At 32.9% G+C, this 22,030-nt stretch overlaps 2 protein-coding genes across 2 annotated transcripts; one reads left to right on the top strand and one right to left on the bottom strand.

Moving 5' to 3' along the window:
• Window positions 1-1,351: 1,351 nt before the first annotated feature.
• LOC134237669 (uncharacterized) lies at window positions 1,352-2,749 on the top strand. The gene is made up of 2 exons (XM_062719805.1): window positions 1,352-1,570; window positions 2,313-2,749. Exons 1-2 carry the CDS (start codon window positions 1,357-1,359, stop codon window positions 2,714-2,716), a joined length of 618 nt encoding a protein of 205 aa, XP_062575789.1. The 5' UTR covers window positions 1,352-1,356; the 3' UTR covers window positions 2,717-2,749.
• An 11,472-nt stretch (window positions 2,750-14,221) lies between these two features.
• On the bottom strand, window positions 14,222-21,656 carry LOC134237670 (organic cation transporter protein-like; the record flags this gene model as incomplete). The annotated part of the gene is made up of 6 exons (XM_062719806.1): window positions 14,222-15,340; window positions 15,832-15,904; window positions 18,293-18,410; window positions 18,763-18,848; window positions 20,639-20,773; window positions 21,318-21,656. Coding segments are annotated over 6 exons (922 nt in total), but the record flags the coding sequence as incomplete, so codon positions are not given.
• Window positions 21,657-22,030: the final 374 nt, after the last annotated feature.

Genomic DNA, 22,030 nt, shown 5'->3' with positions numbered 1-22,030 from the left:
ACAGAGTCCGACACTCCTGTGTCATACTTTGATATTTTACTTGAAAAAGGCGTTAATGTTTATCTAACAACCAAGCTATATGATAAACGTGATTATCTTAACTTTCCTATCCTCGACTTCCCTTACTTAAGCAGCAATATGCCTTGCTCACATGCATACAAAGTGAATATATCTCAGTTGATTCGATACGCAAGAGCATTCTCAATTCTAATTTTCATGAACAATTTCTAAAACGAATTTTAATTATTGACAAATAAGTTGATAAAACAATTACATGTATTCCGTCAGTTGCATGGTCGATACAATAACCTTAGCAGACAATACTATTTATCATTAAGTAAAATGCTGACTGGCGTTTTTCATACCAATTGTTAGTCCATTATTTATAAACTGAATTGTCGACAGATTTTTCCATCAATTCCTGATTTTGACAAGGAGTGCACGGTAAGTGTGACCGGTCAGCAGGAGATACCAACTCCTTCATGACATCTGATCCCACCTCTGATGTTTCGGAGGTCTGTGTTTGCTCTTCTCCTATTCTGTATTGTTTTATGGACTTTGATATTGAATACTGTTCATTATATCCTTCTATGACAAGTTAACTGGAATAAGGAGAAATACTGTTGTTGGAAGACCAGAAATAAAATAATATAGGTTGTATGGAACACTTATTTAACATTTGAACAAAACATTTCCAAAAATAAAGATTCAATTTCAATCTGTAATTTTTATGTTATGGAACACCAATGATACTGCTACCACGGCTATTGTAGTACATCACTAAATTTCCACGACACCTTTTTTTTGCAAGATAGTCGTTAACCTAAAGGCGCTGGAATACTGTCTGGCATTTGAATTTCATTCTATTTGATGCTTTGCAAGTACATGTAAGTTGCAGCACATTCTAAATGAATATGACATATATAGAAGGATCTATGTTCAAAACTGCTCTGAGAACTGGAATTAGTCATGTGTTAACGGAGAGATCTTGATATGACACAATAGCTGACCCCTATAGTTTGGTGAATCATTTATTTAAATGACAGCATGTTGTTCAATAGAAATTGATTGTTGCTACACGTGTTTCTATCTCAGGTAGTTTATGCACCTGTCTGGTCAGGTTTGGTTTTTGCTACAATTAATTTAATTGTCTTGATTGACAATTGGATATTGTCAATGGATAGGGCATTATTTAGTTTTGCAATTTAGGTTATCACAGAAATTATCAGGATAGCAAAATAACCTAGAACGGCCCTTTCTTATAAAATGTTATATGGCTTCAAATCAGAACGAACTCTCCTTATCTTATCAAATACAGGGCTATGAAATTCACTACCTTGATCAAAAGAAACTAACATGGCCTTGCGTTTACTGCGTCCCTTAGTCTTAGTAATTCTAATGGCTAGTGATAACAAATGCTTGCTTCTAAATGACCCCTCCGCTATGGAGCAGAGACTGTCTCAAATGGAGGCTTTAGTTCAGGGCCTCACACAGGAAGTTAAAGGACTTACTCAGGATGTCAGCTCTCTGCAGCAGGAAAACTCGTATCTAAAGGCTCAGATATCCACAGGTAAATAATAAAAATTGATCTGAAATTTATTGCACAATATAAAGTTCAAAAGACAACACTCTATCTCTTAGAAAGACATATGTAATGCAACGATATAATGTACTCTTCAGTCATATTTAAGCTCTGAAACACTTTTGTATTAATGCGGGCTATATCTTGGTGAGATTAAAATGTCAGTCCTCGTAAGGTCAACTAACATTATAAGAAGCAGAAAATAAATGGGGTTTAAAGTCGATTGTGTATCATCTTATTCAACAATCAATAATCTACGCCTCAAGGCTTCTTATTTTTTCGATACTTAGAAAATTTATTATTAAATCTCTCACGACATTATATAAACTGTATACATGTACTACTCTTTTGCGGGGATAATTGATAAAATTTGGCAAAGTATTTTTTTTAATAGATAATCGATGTTTATAAAAAATATTAAATACTTGATTTTACGTCGATTTCACAAAATAGAGTAAATTAAGGAAACTTATTTTGAATTGTTATTATTTGAAAATTAGGACCATCTTAACACTGCACTCTTATTCGAGGGCATTGTTTACTGTATTTACATTATGGTATGAAATAAAATAAATCTCTGTCTGCACTGTAGTACAGTTACTTAATATGAAATTTATTCAAATTTAATAAACATAATATAGGAAGAAATTAATTTCATAGGAAATTCACCTTATTATTCATTCATTTTCTTCTTTTTACTGTAAATGTATAATATACAGTTTTTTTACAGCGCAGGCTCCAGCATATTTCTCAGCATATAGGAAAAGTCATTTGTCATTTCCCACATCAACTCAAACAGATATCGTGTACGACGGAGTCCGAAGTAACTTCCACAACTGTTACAATACCTCAAATGGTCAATTCACAGCCCCTTATAAGGGCTTCTACGTGTTTAGCTGGGAAACCCTGACAACAGCAGGGAATGTATTTGATAGCGAGCTATTAGTCAATGGAGTGCGCTATATGATGAATGCCTGTAACAATATAGCGCAGAACACTGCTTATTCCAGCTGTACTGGAGTGGCTCCCGTTCAACTAGAGGCCGGTGATATTGTCCATATCCGGTCCACAAGCGCAACATTTCTTCATTCTGATTGGTCGAGCTTCAGTGGATGGCTAGTCAATAAAACGTAAACAGGCGATTGTACTGTTAACGCACCATAAATAAAACAAATAATGTCGGTTTTGAATATTTTTTTTTCTTACAACCAAATAGAATTTAAATTACAACATATATATTGGACACAAAAATCTCATAACATTCTTTACAAAGAACGATACACTAAAGGTCCAGTAAATGTTCAACTAAGCCGCTTTCTTTTCTCTTCACTAAGATATAAACAATAATATAATACATGTAAAAACATATAATACTGTGACTGTATAAATGTGTAATGCACATGTAGGTAGTTTTCAGAACTTGTGCCTAATCCTTTGTAATTATATTACAATAAAATATGTTCAAACCATATAAACAACAGTGAAAAAAGATACTTCAAGAGACAAGTATAAAGTTATACTTAGTGACTACAAAAACTGGTATAAAAATGCATTATACAGGAAACATTTCATAGATTGATCATACAAACCATAATTTGTAAAGTTTCTTTGAAGAGACACGCATGTAGCACACAATTTAATTAAAGTTTATCTACTGCTCAAAATGTTTGAAACTTTCAATTTTAAGGTCGGTTTTGACTTTTCTTTCATTTTTTACTGTGAATTCATCATTTCTTGGTAGAGATAAATGGATTTTGTAAGACACCCTAACCCACGAACATTTATTCTGTTAACATATTTATTCATTAAATCCTAATATAAACGAGAGTATATAAGCAACACCCACCAGCCATGCAATTCTAAATTTAGAGAACCAATTCTGAATCTAGTATTGGCTGATTGGTGTTGCCTATGTGCACCTACTAACTTACGTTCCAAGGAACAAGTAAAATATTTCATCTCCTCGAATATTGACCCCCCCCCACCCCGGAACTAAGATGATTCTACAGTATACGTGACACCCGGAACAAGCACATGTTAAGATGATTTTCAAATATATCAGTATACGTGAAATTAATCACCGAATATTTATATGGTACATAACAAGCACATGTTACGTGCAATATAGATATTTGAAATGTAGATATTTCAAATATATCAAAATTGTATACATCATTACTTACACGCATACCTAGAACATATATTTACAAATCCAGATTTGTATTAGTCACTTCTGATTGTTTTTAAGTAGCCTTTCATATGTTTCAGCCCCGTGGGGATCCGGGTCCACCAGACGGCGCTAGAGTTAGCTTGAAATATATAAACTAATACTGTACCAATCACAACCGAGGCCATCCACCAGACGGCGCTAGAGTTAGCTGGAAATTGTACCCCAAAGCTTGCTTGTCGTAAAAGGCGACTAAATGGGGCGGTCCTTCGGATGAGACCGTATAAACCGAGGCCCCGTGTCACAGCAGGTGTGGCACGATAAAGATCCCTCCCTGCTCAAAGGCCGTAAGTGCCGAGCAAAGGCCTAAATTTGCAGCCCTTCACCGGCAATGGTGAAGTCTCCATATCAGTGAAATATTCTGGAGAGGGACGTTAAACAGTATACAATCAATCAATCAATCAATCCAAGCCGATTGCAGCCACCAGACGGCGCTAGAGTTAGCTTGAAATACATACTACAATTGTACGATCCAAACCGAGAGCAGACAACAGACTGCGAAAGAGTTTGCTGAGAATTTATATTAAAACTGCATTTTACTCTTCTTAAGTTCGTATTCAAAAGAAATTATTAGACTGGTTCTTATTTTTGGATTTTTTTAAATAACGATGCAAATGAATTTATTTTTATATTGATATACTTTTATAATCTGCAGTCATTCTGACTTGCATTTATGATAATTTATCTATACCTCTTTATGACAAGAAAATGTTTGTATCATGTGTCTCTTAGCATCATGTTTTGCCCCCTTTTTTAAAAAGATTGGGAAGCTTGCAAATTTTGCTTCATCTAATAATTATCTGTCGACCGCCACATAAATAACTGGCGGCCGCCAGATGAAATATTTTCTGCCCTGTATCTACCAGCTTCCGTACCTCTTCATAGATTTGAATTGATTATAATTTTCTTTTCGTGATCCATCAATGTTCAATATCTTCACCATATCATATATTTCTTTTTAAAAAGAATTAATTAAAAGGGATAAGCACAAAACGTCAACACAAATGGAAAAAATTAATTGAAATTTTGTTTTCAATTTAACGAATACCTTATTTTAAGATTCATTATCTTCAATATTCTAGATGCCCATTTACCCTAAAACATTACAACTAAAATTTACTTCTGCTTATTAGTAACCTACCTTCTAATAAATCGAATATAGTTTTTCATCTTAGTTTTTTTTAGGAGGAATGTGAAAAAACATATTAAGCTTACAATCAATTAATTTATTTTAGAAAATTTTACATCAAGCCAAAGATGTTCTTTCTCGTGTGTTCTTCAGTAAAATGGGCTCTTGAATTTGTATTGTAAAGTAGGTCGTTTGGAAGCTCATTTCCATGTTAATAAATGGAAATCAGGATCACCATTCAGGGTCAGAAGCCCAATTAACAATACAAAATCGGAACGGAGCACACAGAGACCTCCAAAAAATCTGCAGATGTCATGGAGGAGTAATCATCCCTGCTGACTGGTCACATAATATTAATGTTCGTTATTTTCATTTTTAAATTCAGCCAAGTATCCATTATAACTCTCACATATCTCCTGTAATATTTCTAAAAGTTTTGTATTACATGCATTAGATGGTGTGCAAGTCACACAGACCTGTCCCGATGGCATTATTAAGGAAGCGTTCTAGCGTGCCCCCAAAGCAAATAATTCCTGCCAAACTTACAATATTAAATTATTTTTTCAAGTTAAAAATTCAATAATAGTATAATATTATTCAACATTAGAGTATCACGTAGCCCTTGCCATAATTTGATCCAAATAAATCATGTTATACTGTAAAATCACATATATTCGTGGTGTCAAATTTTCGTGGTTTGAGGAATATCTCTTGGTTCATGGGGATTTGATTTCGTGAATCAAGAATAAATTAGTACTTATGTATGTTATATTTTACATTTCGTGGTGGACATAAATTCGTGGGTCTCATCATACCTCGAAAACAACGAAAATCAAACCCCCACGAATATTTGTGATTTCACAGTTTATTACAATGTGTATATTTTCTCCTGCATTAGATTTTAATACACTGCATAAGGACAGATACCTTGGCGGTTTCCCAGGTACAAGAAGATATGTGTGTCCTTCGTGTTCCTCAAACGGCACTGTTTTATGATAAATAAAAATAAAGCTTTGATATTTTATTCATTAAGAATAGTCTAGAATCTGAAATAGAACTACGTTAATATTTATTAGCAAATCAAATATAAAGTAGTACTAAAGTTCCAAAATAAATTATTCAATCAAAGCAAATCGGGGCAGAACAACCACGGACTTCTAAAACATCAAAGGTGAAATCAGGTGGCAAATAAAAAATTTAAACGTTCTGTATTCTGTACAAAATGATGATATTTGATATGGATATGTACTTGGTATTTAAATGAAGTGATTTATTTGGTATGTAAATAAAGGGATTGGTGTTGAAATAAATATCATAACATATGTTAAATGGATACAGCATAGATAACACTCCAATATACAATATACCCATACCACATTTGACATTGTTTGTCCACTCCCCGTTCGTCTGACATTTTAACAATCCAGATCCCATTTGTTTATATCCTCTACCACACGATGGAGGCATCTGTCTGTGTATACCAATAGCGGACCATTGACCTACATTTTCTGTGTCCACTCCTCTAGGAAGCCCACGATCTGATTTAATCAAATTGGTGTTTTTCTTAAATAAGTTTGACTTAACTTAAAAGTTCACTGGTAAAGTACCCTAATGGCATGTTTTGAATACTAGTATATATTTTTTTCAAGTGACGCAAGTTTCATCTTGCAACACAAGTTAACCGCATAATGTATACTATTAGTTACACAGTCAGTTAGTGACCTAATACGGATTCATACAGGGTGTGAAATGGAAATCCGTATTGGGCGAGGCAAAGCCGAGTGGATTTATCCCGCCCGCTGAAGACCTTTTTCAATATAAAAAAAATATTTGTGCATATTATGAAAATATTAGTTTTTATCCAATAACAATCAACATAAAATATCGTTACGGTAACAAGAAATTTAACTGAACTACCTACGTTTAACCTTTTCTTAGCCGCCATTTTTATTTACAATAACAACGCATCGAACGGAATCGTAATTTTCATATTACGCCTCGACGGAGACGTAATATAGAAATGGAGACGTAATACGGAAAATTTCAGGGCGTCATGTGATCAGCCTTTATCCAATCAGCAATCGAAAAATTTGTCTGAAGCGGGATAAAGATAATTATATAGTTCTATTAACATTCAAAGATAATATATATTATGCTTTCAACACACAGGGTATATTTTAACATGCAATCCAACAAATATATAACCATATGTGGAGTGAGAGTCATGTTATATGTTTCGTCTTATTTTCTTGCGGAATTTTCAAACAAAATCATAAAAACCAAAAGTTTGTCTAATGATGACTTTACCTGATATGATGCAGTTTAATCTCCCCAATGCGTTATGGGTACATTTTGCGTTGACAGAACACCAGGAGACAGAACAAGGCAAAATTATATCCTAAAATTAATAAATTACATAGAAGATAAAGAATGTTACACAATTACGATTACGTGTTACCTACACCATTGTTATAATATCCTAAATTAAACAACATATGTTAAAGAAATACGATAACCTGTTATATATACAAATGTTAAAAACATCTTATACAAAAAGCAACAAAATATTAATGTATATATACATGTGACCATGTGTCTAAAATCTTATTAATGTTTATTATATTTTTCAAAGTTTGACTGGTACAAGACATGGTGGATTTTTTTAATTAGGTTACCAACACTTTGATATATTACATAAAATGATTAATCTTTTCACACATGAAAGAAATATGCAATGCATAGTATTAATATTTTTTCTTTCTAGTTGTCTTTTAAAGCTTAATATATATATTGAATGAAATTTCTTCTTTGCGTTCTTGAGATCAAAACCAAGTCCAATTAAATGACAAATTAAAGCGATCCTGTTTTATTTTCCAATGATCTACTTTATCTGTGTATTGCAATTTAAAATCATATTCATGTATATGTCTATATCCAACAAACTTAACAGTGATTTCCTAAACTTACACTTAGATTATGAAATAAAATTTATAATGTAAATAAATTACTGTATAATACACGAGGTTACACATGTTAATTTCAAAAGACTCTAATAACTGACGTCAGACAGAAACAGAGCTGCAATGGATTAAAATACATATAAGACTCCCGGTTTTCATCGTGCAAAATCAATATTTAGGTTGAATGATCAAGACATCAAACTCGCTTCAATTTCAAGGATTTATCGCAGATAAAACAATGAAAAAAAGAACTTTCAGCGTTAAAGACTTCGGACTTTCATCTGGTGAAATTAACATTCCGGTTAGATTATACAGAAATTAACTCCACTCACTTTCAATGTTTCCTTTTTCACAGACAAACACTTAGATATGAGAATATGAGCGTTTCAATTTTTAACTTCGTGTTTCCGTAATTTTGATATTACACGTGTAACTGCAGATATGCCCCGTTAATCATAAAAGATTGATTGATTGTATGTTGCTTGAACGCCCCTCTAGAGATTTTTTCTTTTATATGTTGACGTCACGGTATTCCGGTGAAGGGCTTAAAATTTAGACGTATACTCTGTCTAACAGGGCCATTGAGCAGTTAGGATTTTTTATCATGCCAACGCCTACCGTAACTCCCGTTTGTAAGGTCATATCCGAAAGATCAATGACTTTCACTTCTAGCGCCAGGCGTTTAACAGAGGAACAGTTACCATCTATGTTCAATAAAAATAAGTCCTAAGCGTGACGCGGTGCCGCGAATGAGAATCGAACCCGGTCATCTTGAATACTAAGCGAACGCTCTACAACTTAAGCTACCGTACGCGGTAATTATAAAAAGATAAAATACTTCTATTGGACTCTACGAGAAGCACTGACTTCTACAGTTGACGGTTTAACTTGTATCATGTACGGAAGTACGGAATTGATAATGCATTAGAAGACCTTTCTAGTGGTCATAGATATGGTGTTAGGGACACTAACATGCGAACACCAGGAGTTGGGGGTAGGGTGGTAGTCGTTTTCTTTAAGGACAACTTATATCTGCACTAAAATAACCTGTCTTTTTCGTTTTATTAAATGTTGAGCTAAATATCTATATCATAAAAGAGCTATCGTACATAGCCCTAGTTTAAAAGTAAGCGTCAACTGTAAAAGTCAGCGCTTCTCGTAAAAGTCCATTAGTAACTAACCTTATCCCAGTCGACTTTTGCACTGTATACCCAGCCTGCACTGTTTATATGACTATCATCGGAGCCTGCACTGCTTATATTACTATCAGTGGCGTCCATGTTGTTATAACCGACTGCCATCTTCTTATAGTTTATCTCACAAAAGTTAGCTCCCCTGTGGTAATTAACTGATTTACATCTTGTTGTTTTTAGACACTCCTGTACACAGTCTACAATACTATAACCAGTGTAGGAATTAATCAACCCTCCCCTCAATCTATATCTGTTTTGGAGTCTTTCGTAGCCATGATGTAAAGTGCTGAATAAACGCAGCGAAATAATGCTGTAGAGGATCAAAGATGGACGGATGCCAGGTAATTCCATCATTGTAATGAAAGTGGTAAATGCAACACAAGTTAAAACAGATTTTGTAGCGTTATATACATCAAAACTAAATCCAAATACTTCTAAACAGAGGTGTAATAAAGAAAATGAAATGGTTTTAACTGTAGTATACAACTTTCTCAATGCAAATACATCTCTAGACCATACTTTCAATTAAATTAAAAGCCTTTGTTCATTACATTTATTGGGTTACATTATTAAGGTCTTCCGTCTCCAACGGAAGACCTTCTACTGATTCTGTTGGTAAAGATTATTATTCTTTTTTTTTTCTTCTACTTCCTAGACGCCAACTTTGAAGCCTCATATCTCACTCATTTCTAAACTGATTTCGATCAAATTTTCAGAGGTACTAGAAGTTACTAAAGTCTAAATGCTGTTTTCAAAAAGTCACTTCCGGTTTTGACCCTTTAAACGAAAATTTATAGGCTTTCGTTTCCAGACAAAGGCTCAGAGACGGCTAAAGCTGGAGCAGAAATTCTACTGATTTTAAATAATAGAAGGATTGAAGTTGTGCACATCGGTTTTTGTTTTTCGATTTCTCTATTCAAAATGGCGCTATATAGGGGTCAAAAATTAGAACGCTTAAAAGAGCTAAAAATTACTCATATTTTGCTTTTTATCTTCTAAACTAAAAATATTTTGTTAAGACGTATAGAACAAAATTTGTGCAGAATTAGAAGATCTTTCAAATGATATCTCGGAAAAAGGGCTGTAAATAAAAAAAAAAATTTTTCCAGATATTTCAAAAAGTATTGAGAATTTGTAATACGTCCAAGAAGCAAAGTTGTTCAAAATTTCAAGCTAAATCTATTGAAGTCGTCAAAATGCGTCCGGCTTCTTCCGGTCAATGCCGTTCTTGAAAGTTTTTGGATATTTTATGTCACTGGAAGCATAAAACGTAATTTTCTGTCCGTCGACATCACTTCCGGTCAAACCGGAAGTTTATTTTTAAAGGTTTTGATGCAAAATTGAAATTATAAAGAAATCACTTAGCTCTTGCTTTCTTTTGTTGACGTCACTTCCGGTCACATTTATTGCTTTGCAACGGTTTGCATTATTAATATTATAACATTCATTCTGAATTTGCAAATTTTAATAAACTGTACTATTGATTTTCAAGGACATCTGAGGACGACTGCATAGGTCTACATGGTAATCTGTCCATATAGATTTAAGCTGCAGCTACTAAGCACAGATGTGTGCCAAAAGTGATTAGAATTCTGATTTTATCTTTATATATTTCTGAAACCCCTGTTTTCCCATAAACGAACAAGGATATCTGCTTGGGTTCTTTGAAGGATTATTTATTTGCAAATACACTCTAAGATAGATAACCCTGTAACAAAAAATATTTAAAATCAGCACATGGTAAACGACATGATAAACAAATACAAAACATATTAAAATCATATCTCTGGTCGTAAATTTTAACGACTTAAATTTTATTGAACATTATCTTTATAAATTATTTAATTACTTTATCCATAGATAATAGAAGAATCAGACTGATATCACCGTATGAAATTATTACTGCGTAACTCTTACTCAATATGAAAAATGCATTACATACTTCCGATTTAGAAATTATGAATTATAAACAGACTCAACAAATTAAACTTTCAGTAACCAGAACTGAAACAATTTATAAAGTAGAAAATAATATGAAACTCAATTTAATGCAATTAAACACACTAATACCCTTTCCTCTCATGAGGTGTAAAGTTCAAAGCTAAGTACTAAACACAAGGCGTTGCTTCATTTCTGTTGTTTCCCTCTATAATAAATATATTACGCTTTATAATTTTTATTCTATATTACGATAAAAATGCAATTATCAAATACTAGATTTCAAAGTTTAAACTAAATGCACTTTTACACAATATACGATCTCGCCATACACACGTACTCAAGTGGCAATTAAAGGAAATATAGGAAAATTAGTATATACATGTATACTCTGTAGTGAACAAGAAAACAAATAAAACAACCTTAAATCCAAAGCCTCAAAACTCTATATACAGTGTAAGATATTAATTTCAAATTGCAAATCTAAATCTCCAATCGGCGTCTAGCCCGGGAAACAACCAGCATGAGAATGATCTTACATATACAAGAACCAAGATAACCAATGAAAATTAACACCAGTCATCCGTGTCAAAAGGTCTAAAAATAGTAACTAAATTGAATAACTCAAACACTGGCTCATTCGTTTCTATTTTAATACTAAGTATATTTCAATAGTTATTTATTAAACTGCAATAAATCAAACATACACAATACAAGTAGAGCTTTTCAAAAATGCTTACCGTCTTTAGCAACAATTTTAAACAGTAAACTGCAGATCTACACTTAACAGGCCGTATAATTCTTTTGAATTTCTTGATTTTGTATTTCTAAATTAGCTTTTTACGGGCATTAGCCCTACCACGGTTGTCGCTCGGTCATCTCCGTAAACTTTGACTGGCCGAGAGCTTTCGGCAAACCTCGGCTGATTCCCATTCACTCTTCAAACAAGAAAGGGAAAAAGAATAATAACAAATTGTAAAGCCTGCAAGCAATAACTATCAAATTTTATTTATAATGAAATTAAAGAGACCTTTTTATTTATTGCTATAAAAAATATCATGTTATTAAGAAATAATTACTGCTGATTTTGTTGTTCGTTTTGTTATTTTTTTAAGATTGGAAATCTTGCAAAATTGTTAAGTCGTACGAAAAATAGATCATCAGAAAGTTATCTCCCTTGCCTTGAACAGCATTTCAACCAATGAAATAATTGAAAATTTTATCATCATGCAATTTCTACCAATCACAAAAGAGAGGAAGTGGATAGTCCGAAGACTGTAAAAAACTTCAACTATACAATACCGTCTTCCAAGGAAGACGGTAATAATATTTATAAACATTTCAAAATAAACATTTTATAACTAAATACAGGATATTACATTTCATTAAAAAATCATTTTGTAAATGACTGGTGTGGCACCATTTCATGAAGTGTTTTATCACAAATTTCTAAATAATCTAAGAAATTGTTTTATTTGATTAAAACTACTCAGCGTTGAAATAAAAAAAAGTATATATATATTAATGTGCTACATGAATTTTTAATCCACATCCTCACATTAAATGATATAGCCAACATTGATCTTGAATTTTAGAACTGATGTAAAGTGATAAACTATTTTTTTTTTTACCAGAAAGCAAATATGTAATGATCTTTTTTTTTTAAAGATATTGTATACAAGAGCATTTGATATATATTATAACATACATGTATGATTTATATGAAATCAATACTAATCTGTACATGAAACTCGGAATACAAAAATACCGCCAATCACATCGAATGATTGTTTCTCTACTAAAAGCCAATGTATGATTAATGTATTATTATAATCAATTTAGAAATTTGTTAAATGTATATACCCATCATTAAAAAATATGTATCCTTGTCTGAAAATTAAATGCAAAGAACTAGCTTAGTATAAACAAACAACGGTACTTGTGAAAAACACCAAGCACTGTTAAGTCTTACTATGACGAAATCAACGAAACGTAGATGTGCAAAGATGAGAACTATTTAAATCTGATTTTGTTTTTTATATAGCGTTTTTATTTTCGCATAACTTGAAAATTGAAATAACATAATAAAGTACACTCTATCCTGTACTAAATTTAGTATAGTCCCCTCGATGTACAGTCGTCGCCCGCGTGGCGCAGTGGTTAGAGTGTCTGCTCTGGAGTTGCGAAAGTAAGGAGTCAATCCTTACGTCGCGGGTTCGAATCCTACTGTGGGACGTGGAGACCAGTCCTTCAGATGAGACCGTATAAACTGAGGTCCCGTGTCGTAGTAGGTGTTGGCACGAAAAAGATCCCTCCCTGCTTAATGGCCCTGAGTGCCGAGCATAGGACAAAATTTGCAGCTCTCCACCAGCAAGTGGTGGCATCTCCATATGAGTGAAGATTCTCGAGAGGTACGTTAAACAATATACCATCATCATCAATCATCGATGGACAGTCACGTGGTAATTACAAAGGATGTGTACTGAATAGGAGTCAAGAACACATTTCTATAAAGGAAGGACATAACCTCTTAGAAATTAATAATACAAAAATTAATCATTTCTGCATTCCTTGTACTTTGACTATTAAGTGTTTATCCCCTTCCAAAAAAGTGAATCAATAAGGCACTTCAATGTTAAACGTTTACGCAAAAGCAGTGTATAATTAAGTAAGTACATTCTCTCGATAACTATTGAGTAATTGCAGTAAACAATGGTTAGATATTGGTTTAAATAGTAAAATATGTTTCAATATTCTTTATATTGATGAAATACACTCTGAAAAGTAAAAAGTATTTTATCTGCCTCTCAATCACATAGAATACGTCATTTTACCAAATTGACGTCATGGCGGCAAGTTCCTTTCGACAAGTGATTTGTTTAAAATCAACTATTCGGGATTAAACAAGCTGCTAATTTTAATGCATTTATAAGTATTTATGGTGTTTAGTATGGAAAGGTACATAATAATTCGTACTCTCAATTCTTTTGTTTTACTAGCATTCTAGAGGACTAGCAGTGAACGATCTCAATCATTTATTATCAAATACATCTTTTTCATAAAAATGATTATAAAGCAAAAAACCACAAATTATTGTGATAGAGTGATACTAGTATTTTATTTATATTTTATTTATTTTATTATGTAAATATTATTTGATTATTTAAGCCACTTAATATTCACTCGTATTTTATTTTTTGAATCGTGCAACGCGTTTCGATATTCGCGGAGTTTTGCGCGCATTGTCAATAAAATATTACAATACTACTTGGTTTTTAATCTTACTTATGTTCTAGAAGCCTTTACTTATCCTGAGGATGTTTAATATTATTGGTCAGTTGTAATAACCAAGCTTGCGATTGGCTCGGGATGTTTTCCCGCCGATCTCTTTGTTTGATCGCTAAGACAGAGATAGACCATTGAGAGATTTAGATCGATATTTTGGTCACCATATTTATATACATATTTTCATTACATATTTGAGACGAGACCCCAGGACAGAGACTGTAAGTTGACTTCTATTTCTTTTATCTATTTTAATTCTATACTTTTCGATAATTTGTCGTCTTTGATTTATGTAATCTTATGAAGATATACTGAGTTCATTGTTTGAGCCCTGAACCACAATCAGGTATACCAACTGTTATTTTTTATTATTTGTGTACTGTATGTTATTGTAAATAGATTTGTGAACTATTCATTCCATTGTAATAGTTCTGTTTGATTTATTTTTCCTATTTTCAAGATATCGATGTAAGGGGCATAACTCTTACTTTTCTTTTTACATGTATATTTATTGAATACTCAGTATAACATAGTATAACATGTAATATTTTTATGATATATTATTATAAAGTAATTCATATCTATATTCATGTATCATAAATGCAATATATTTGTTTTCTAAATACTTATAATTTGTTATTTATATTTTCAGGGCTTTTGCTTGTCTAACACATTCATCATCTTTGATAAATGATATATGAGAACCTGAGCCACAGGATTTCGTCCTTTATCGAAACCCTGTTACATTATATAAACTAAGCATTCAATGATGATAAGTCAAAGTATGCTGATTTTGTAGAAGGAATTGTCCTAACTTTAAAACACGAAATCTTTGTAGTTTCATATAAGTTTGAATCAGGAAACATTTGTTTGATCATCTTTCTTGACGATATAAAGTTCGTTAACCTCCTCTAGAGTGTTAGGTAACTCTTTCCCAGTTGTCTCGGGCAGCCATATTATCAGAATAGTCACTAACACTGACATAATTCCAAACACCACTCCCGGGCCCCATGGAATATGTGTTCCCTGAAATTAGAAGTTAAGCTTTCTGAAATTTCTGAAATATGCTGTAAAGATCACAGTTTGCTGTAAGGGGGATTACTGATGAAAGCCACGGAGTAAGGAGAAAATAAAATAATTTTATTTTTTAGAAAATACTAAAAACACTAGTGTATTTCAAATTTTACATATATATTATCGAAATAGAAATAAAGTATGCTTAGCCAAAATTACTAAATTATTGAAATCACATTTCGATTGTAATATCAAAAGGGAAAGATGTCTTTTATTCTTAAAAAAGATCATTCAAAACTTGATAATTTCATACTGAAGTCAATAACATATTAATCTTTTATGCATTAAACGATTTTTTTTTCAATAATAAAATAATGAAAAAAAACTACTTAAGAAAACAACATTATAATATTTACAAATCATACCTTCCCGCGGAATAATTGAATTTTTGATTTGTAATATGTTCAAGGAAAACAACTATATGGACCAAATAAACCACTCACAAAAAAAGCTGCGTATGGTGAAATTATCGCTCCTACTCTGGCAGAACACGAGGCAAGTCCTATTCCGAGAGCTCTAAAAGAAACGTAGCAAACGAATACAAACTATAATAACGAACAAGAGGCCAAGGGGCCACAGCGCTCACCTGAGCACACACCGGGATTGAATTTACTCCCCCCACCCCTTCCAGGCGTTCATCATTTGAACAAACTAGAATCTACACTACCTGAGGATGATTCCATATAAATACCCCGGGTATTACTAATCATAGCTTTGAAGTACTTGAAAAGAAGATTTTAAAAGGTTTCCCTATATATCCCTATGTAAAACTTGGGTCGGCCATTTTGGCCCCACCCTATCCCCAGGGCCGGGGATCATGATTTGAAAAAACTTGAATTTACACTACCTGAGGATGATTCCACATGAGTTTCATCTTTCCTGCCCCAGTGGTAATTGAGAAGGATTTTTAAAGATATTTCCTATATATTCCTATGTAAAACTTGGGTCGGCCATTTTGGCCCCACCCTTGCCCCGAGGGTCATGATTTGAACAAACTTGAATCTACACTACCTGAGGATGATTCCACATGAGTTTCATCTTTCCTAGCCCAGTGGTTCTGGAGAAGAAAATTTTTAAAGATATTTCCTATATATTCCTATGTAAAACTTGGGTCGGCCATTTTGGCCCCACCCTTGCCCCTGGGGTCCTGATTTGAACAAACTTAAATCTACACTACCTGAGGATGATTCCACATGAGTTTCATCTTTCCTGCCCCAGTGGTTCTTGAGGAGAAGATTTTTAAAGATTTATCTTATATATTCCTATGAAAAACTTGGGTTGGCCATTTTGGCCCCACCCTTGCCCCAGGGGTCATGATTTGAACAAACTTGAATCTACACTACCTGAGGATGCTTCTATCTGATTTTCATCTTTCCTAGCCCAGTGGTTCTTCAGAAGATGATTTTTTAAAAATGCCATAATTTTTTCTCTAATATATAATTATCTCCCCTTGGAAAAGGACGTGGTCATTCTTTTGAACAAACTTGAATCCCCTTTACCAAAGGATACTTTGTAGCAAGTTTGGTTGAAATTGGCCCAGTGGTTCTTGAGAAGAAGATGAAAATGTGAAAAGTTTACAACAACGACTACGACGACGACGACAACGACGACAGACAACGGACAAATTTTGATCAGAAAAACTCACTTGAGCCTTCGGCTCAGGTGAGCTAAAAAACAGCGCAGACTGCTTTGTAAAAGACATGAGTTGTCTTAATGGGACTAAGGGGGGGGGGGGGGGGGTCAACAAAGTAACAAATAATTAACCACCAGATACAACTTAAATTTTTAGATATGATATCTTTAGCTATCAACTATCATTTGACAAAGAAAAATATCATACATATTTATTTTAAAATTTGAACATCTTTTTTTATATCTTTATATGGCGCTCTTCTTCTAAAGGAGATAGAAATAGTCTAAAAATGGCTACGACCACCCAGCCTCTTTAAGACGTTGAATCAAAACATTAGTAAGAAAGACTCAAATGTTCTTCAATATTAAACTTACACAGATTTTAAGTACTATAAAATTTTGCATGAATTTTCTTTTGTATATGTTAAGGGATTTTTGTATTAATAATCAACTGTATACCATACAGAACAAAGTTAATCATCTGACTTCGACCTGAAAGGCCAGGACAAATTCATTATTTAAAGAATGAGAGTTGGACTTACTAGGTTTATCTATCCATATTTACGGAGAGGGGAACATCAACGTGAATGCAAATCTTGCGACTGTTTCATAAATATAAAAACATAATTTTAGAATGTTTTGATTTTAAACCTATTCCAAATAAACTCTTTTTAATGGTGTGAATTAACACAAAGCTTGATCTTTTTAGATATTTAAATCCTATTGCAATTTTACAATGCTTGCAAGAAAATCATTTTTGCAATCAAAGTTTAAATAGGACATTTTTATTAGCAGGTTTGTAATTTTCAAGTTAACTGTTTTTATTTTCAAATTCCAAGTATATCGAATACGGTATCCCATGTCAAGATCAAGAGTTTGGCATGCTAAAGATCGTTTTGCTCGTTTTCAAAAAGGATTATTTAGGCCCACCAGAGAAACTAACCAAAAAAAAACATCAAAACTTTTCATGCATATTTAAGTTCATACATGTTCCAGTGAAATATGGCTGATATTGTGGCGTAAATCAACAATAATCATTCACATCAATGAAACCGACACCGGATTTCTTCAATCTAATTACATTTAGATGTTAGATCCCCTCGCATACTCAACAGATATCCGATGATTTTGCCAGCGACAATTTGATTGGTTAACAGAATTTGTCCTCTGACGTGACCCTCTATGGAATGTTGTTAGATGTTAGTGTAGCGAGTATGCGAGCGGATCTAACATCTATTTTTAATTAGATTGCGGATTTCTTATAATGCTCACCTCAGATTAGTGGGATACACTTCCTCTGTATATAGGAAAATCGTCATCCAGGATCCAGATATACCAAACTTCCCAACAAAACTGAAGGCAGTGGCGAATCCTTCCATCACTGATGAATCTGAATGTCAGGAGCAATGATTTTTTTTAAATGCTTTCAATGATTAATAATTCAAATTCAACTTGATTTTTTTTCTCCATAGTAAATTTTAAATATGCCTTTCAACATGATTCTAGATACATTTAGTACAGTTTGAAGAAGTGTACACTAGGTATTCAACAATTCAACTGTTTTGCTTCATAAGTGTCAGATGTAGCACTTTTCAGGGGGTATGCAAAATTATTTCTGCACAATGTACATGTGTCCATTTCATAAAGTTATAAAACATCAGCAAAAAACACAAAATCAAAATGAAATTGTATATACACTGCTTTTATATGGATGTAAAGTAATGAAAAAAAGAAACATATACCTTTTAGGTACATGAGGACTGCTGAAAGTGACAAACAAACCCCAGCAATAGCGTGGAACATTATGCAGGTTTTCTTCCTACCGTATCTATACAGATATAGAAAATGATAAACACACCCCAGCTATAGCGTGGAACATTATACAGGTTTTCTTCCTACCATATCTATACAGATATAGAAAATGATAAACACATCCCAGCTATAGCGTGGAACATAATGCAAGTTTTCTTCCTACCATATCTATACAGATATAGAAAATGATAAACACACCCCAGCAATAGCGTGGAACATTATGCAGGTTTTCTTCCTACCATATCTATACAGATATAGAAAATGATAAACACACCCCAGCAATAGCGTGGAACATTATACAGGTTTTCTTCCTACCATATCTATACAGATATAGAAAATGATAAACACACCCCAGCAATAGCGTGGAACATTATGCAGATTTTCTTCCTACCGTATCTATACAGATATAGAAAATGATAAACACACCCCAGCAATAGCATGGAACATTATACAGTTTTTCTTCCTACCATATCTACACAGATATAGAAAATGATAAACACACCCCAGCAATAGCATGGAACATTATACAGGTTTTCTTCCGACCATATCTATACAGATATAGAAAATGATAAACACACCCCAGCAATAGCGTGGAACATTATGCAGGTTTTCTTCCTACCATATCTATACAGATATAGAAAATGATAAACACACCCCAGCAATAGCATGGAACATTATACGGGTTTTTTTCCTACCATATCTATACAGATATAGAAAATGATAAACACACCCCAGCTATAGCGTGGAATATTATACGGGTTTTCTTCCTAACATATCTATACAGATATAGAAAATGATAAACACACCCCAGCTATAGCGTGGAATATTATACAGGTTTTCTTCCTAACATATCTATACAGATATAGAAAATGATTAACACACCCCAGCAATAGCGTGGAACATTATGCAGGTTTTCTTCCTACCATATCTTTACAGATATAGAAAATGATAAACACACCCCAGCTATAGCGTGGAACATTATGCAAGTTTTCTTCCTACAATATCTATACAGATATAGAAAATGATAAACACACCCCAGCAATAGCGTGGAACATTATGCAGGTTTTCTTCCTACCATATCTGTACAGATATAGAAAATGATAAACACTCCCAGCTATAGAATGGAATATTATACAGGTTTTCTTTCATCCATGTCTACACAGAAACTTCAAAATCATACAATTCAGCACTGCTGAAATAATTAAGGAGCCTGGGTGGTCAATAAATTAACAAAAAAATAACCATCAGATATAACTTACATTTTTATATATGATATCTTTAGCTATCAACTATCATTTGACAAGGAAAAATTTCATACATATTAATTTTACATTTGATCACTTTTGTATATCTCTATATGGAGCTCTTCTTCTAAAGGAGATAAAAATAATCTAAATATGGCCACGACCATCCAGCCTCTATAAATGCAAAAAAATGATTTTAGCTAATTTTGTAATCACAAGACAACTCTGTAAAAATCAATGCTTCAAATGGAATTATATCCCTTTTACCGAGTAAAAGAAAACAGGCTGATTTTGGTCCTGTTTTTCTTCAGAAGATTTCTTTTTTTTTCTCCTCAATAGAATATTTTGACCTTATTTTATCCTTTACCTAGACTCAAAAGATTTTGAATTAGATAAAAATTCCAGGATATCTATAATACATGTGTTTTAATTTATATTTCCCATAAACATTCTTATAGATTTTAATGGTGAATAGGAATATACTGGGAAATTTGTAATCGACCCTGACGATTCTTTAATATTTTAAAGTGCAAGCATTTTCAATGGCTCATTATTCAAATACCTGTTTATGGTAAACATGTACAAAAACACGCTGGGTATTTCGACCAATCCATTCAAGAAGTAGTTTAGATACATGTCTCCAGCCATTATCCCGGATGTCAGAAAGAGGCCATAATAGGTGATACTGTTCACAAACCTAGGGTCAATAAAGGAGAAAAATCTATTATGATAAATGTTTCACAGGGAAAAGTAGCTTAAATGACATTCGTTTGATTATCATTTTATTTGAAAATTATGTGAAAACCATGTAAAAACTATATAAATATTTTTTTCATGCGAATATCATGTAAATAAATTTGTATGATATTCACATTTTTTTTTTAGAACTTCTGTGTATATTTCTTTTGGTATAATACTTATGTGATATGCTCTTTATGTAAAATTCATATGAAAGTTGAGTCAAAATGGCTTGACGTTTTCACATAAATTTGATATGACTTGTTTTCGTCTTGTTCTTATGCAAAAAAATTATATAAAATACCTAAGAGTTTCATATAAAATTTATGTTACCTGCTTTTGCCTATGTTCTTATATTTATTTTCCAGATGATCCACACATAAATTTGATATGACTGGTTTTTGTCTTGTTCTCACGCAAAAAAAAAAATATATAAAATACCTGTGAATTTCATATAAAATTTTTGTAAGCCACTTTTGCCCATGTTCTTATGTTTTATTCACCATATGATCCACACAATGACAGATGTTCTGAGGATCCGCCGACTCCTGAATATATCCAGTACCGACAACTTCTCCTTCAGATGGGAGTACACCTTAACCTTCTCTGACCCTTCACTGACGTCATTTAATTGTGGATTGATAGTTCCCGAGTTTGCGTTGTTTTCACCATGTTCTTGACTTTGTCCACTCTCTAAGGAAAACTTGAGATCATTGAGGATAGGGGCCGCGTCTTTATGGTTCCATTTGGCCGCCTTACTTATCCAGGATTTAGCCTCATCATACCTGCCGTTCACGACCAACCAGCGAGGGGACTCTCTCAGTATCCTAAAAAAACAACAACTTCATTTCTGATTGTCATTAGTATAGTCAGTTTCAAATTTCAAAAATTGAACAACTTTCATTAGTATAGTCCATTTCATATTTCAAAAAATGAAGAACTTCATTTATTGTCATTAGTATAGTCAGTTTCATATTTCAAAAATGAGCAACTAAAAAACAACAATTTAATTTCTGATTGACATTAGTATAGTCAGTTTCAGATTTCAAAAAATGAACAACTTCATTTCTGAATTCATTAGTATAGTCAGATTCATATTTTAAAAAATGGACATTTCTCCTCGGTAACAAGTTTGTAAAGACTTTATACAAAGAGCACAGAAACATGAATGGTCAGTAACTGGTGGTGTGTGACATGATGCTTCGTACTTAATGTT

The sequence above is a fragment of the Saccostrea cucullata genome, unplaced genomic scaffold (genome assembly GCF_032062105.1).
Source record: "Saccostrea cucullata isolate Sc308-1 unplaced genomic scaffold, CSIRO_AGI_Scuc_v1 ctg6676, whole genome shotgun sequence".
Lineage (NCBI taxonomy): Eukaryota > Metazoa > Mollusca > Bivalvia > Ostreida > Ostreidae > Saccostrea > Saccostrea cuccullata.
Note: the sequence above shows the minus strand (reverse complement) of the source record. Positions and strands in the feature narration are given on the sequence as shown.

Excerpts from the sequence above, each read along its gene's own strand:
- LOC134237669 (XM_062719805.1), top strand. The coding sequence starts at position 1,357 with ATGGCCTTGCGTTTACTGCGTCCCTTAGTCTTAGTAATTCTAATGGCT. Across the intron at positions 1,571-2,312 it reads AAAGGCTCAGATATCCACAG|CGCAGGCTCCAGCATATTTC; the intron begins GTAAATAATAAA and ends GTTTTTTTACAG.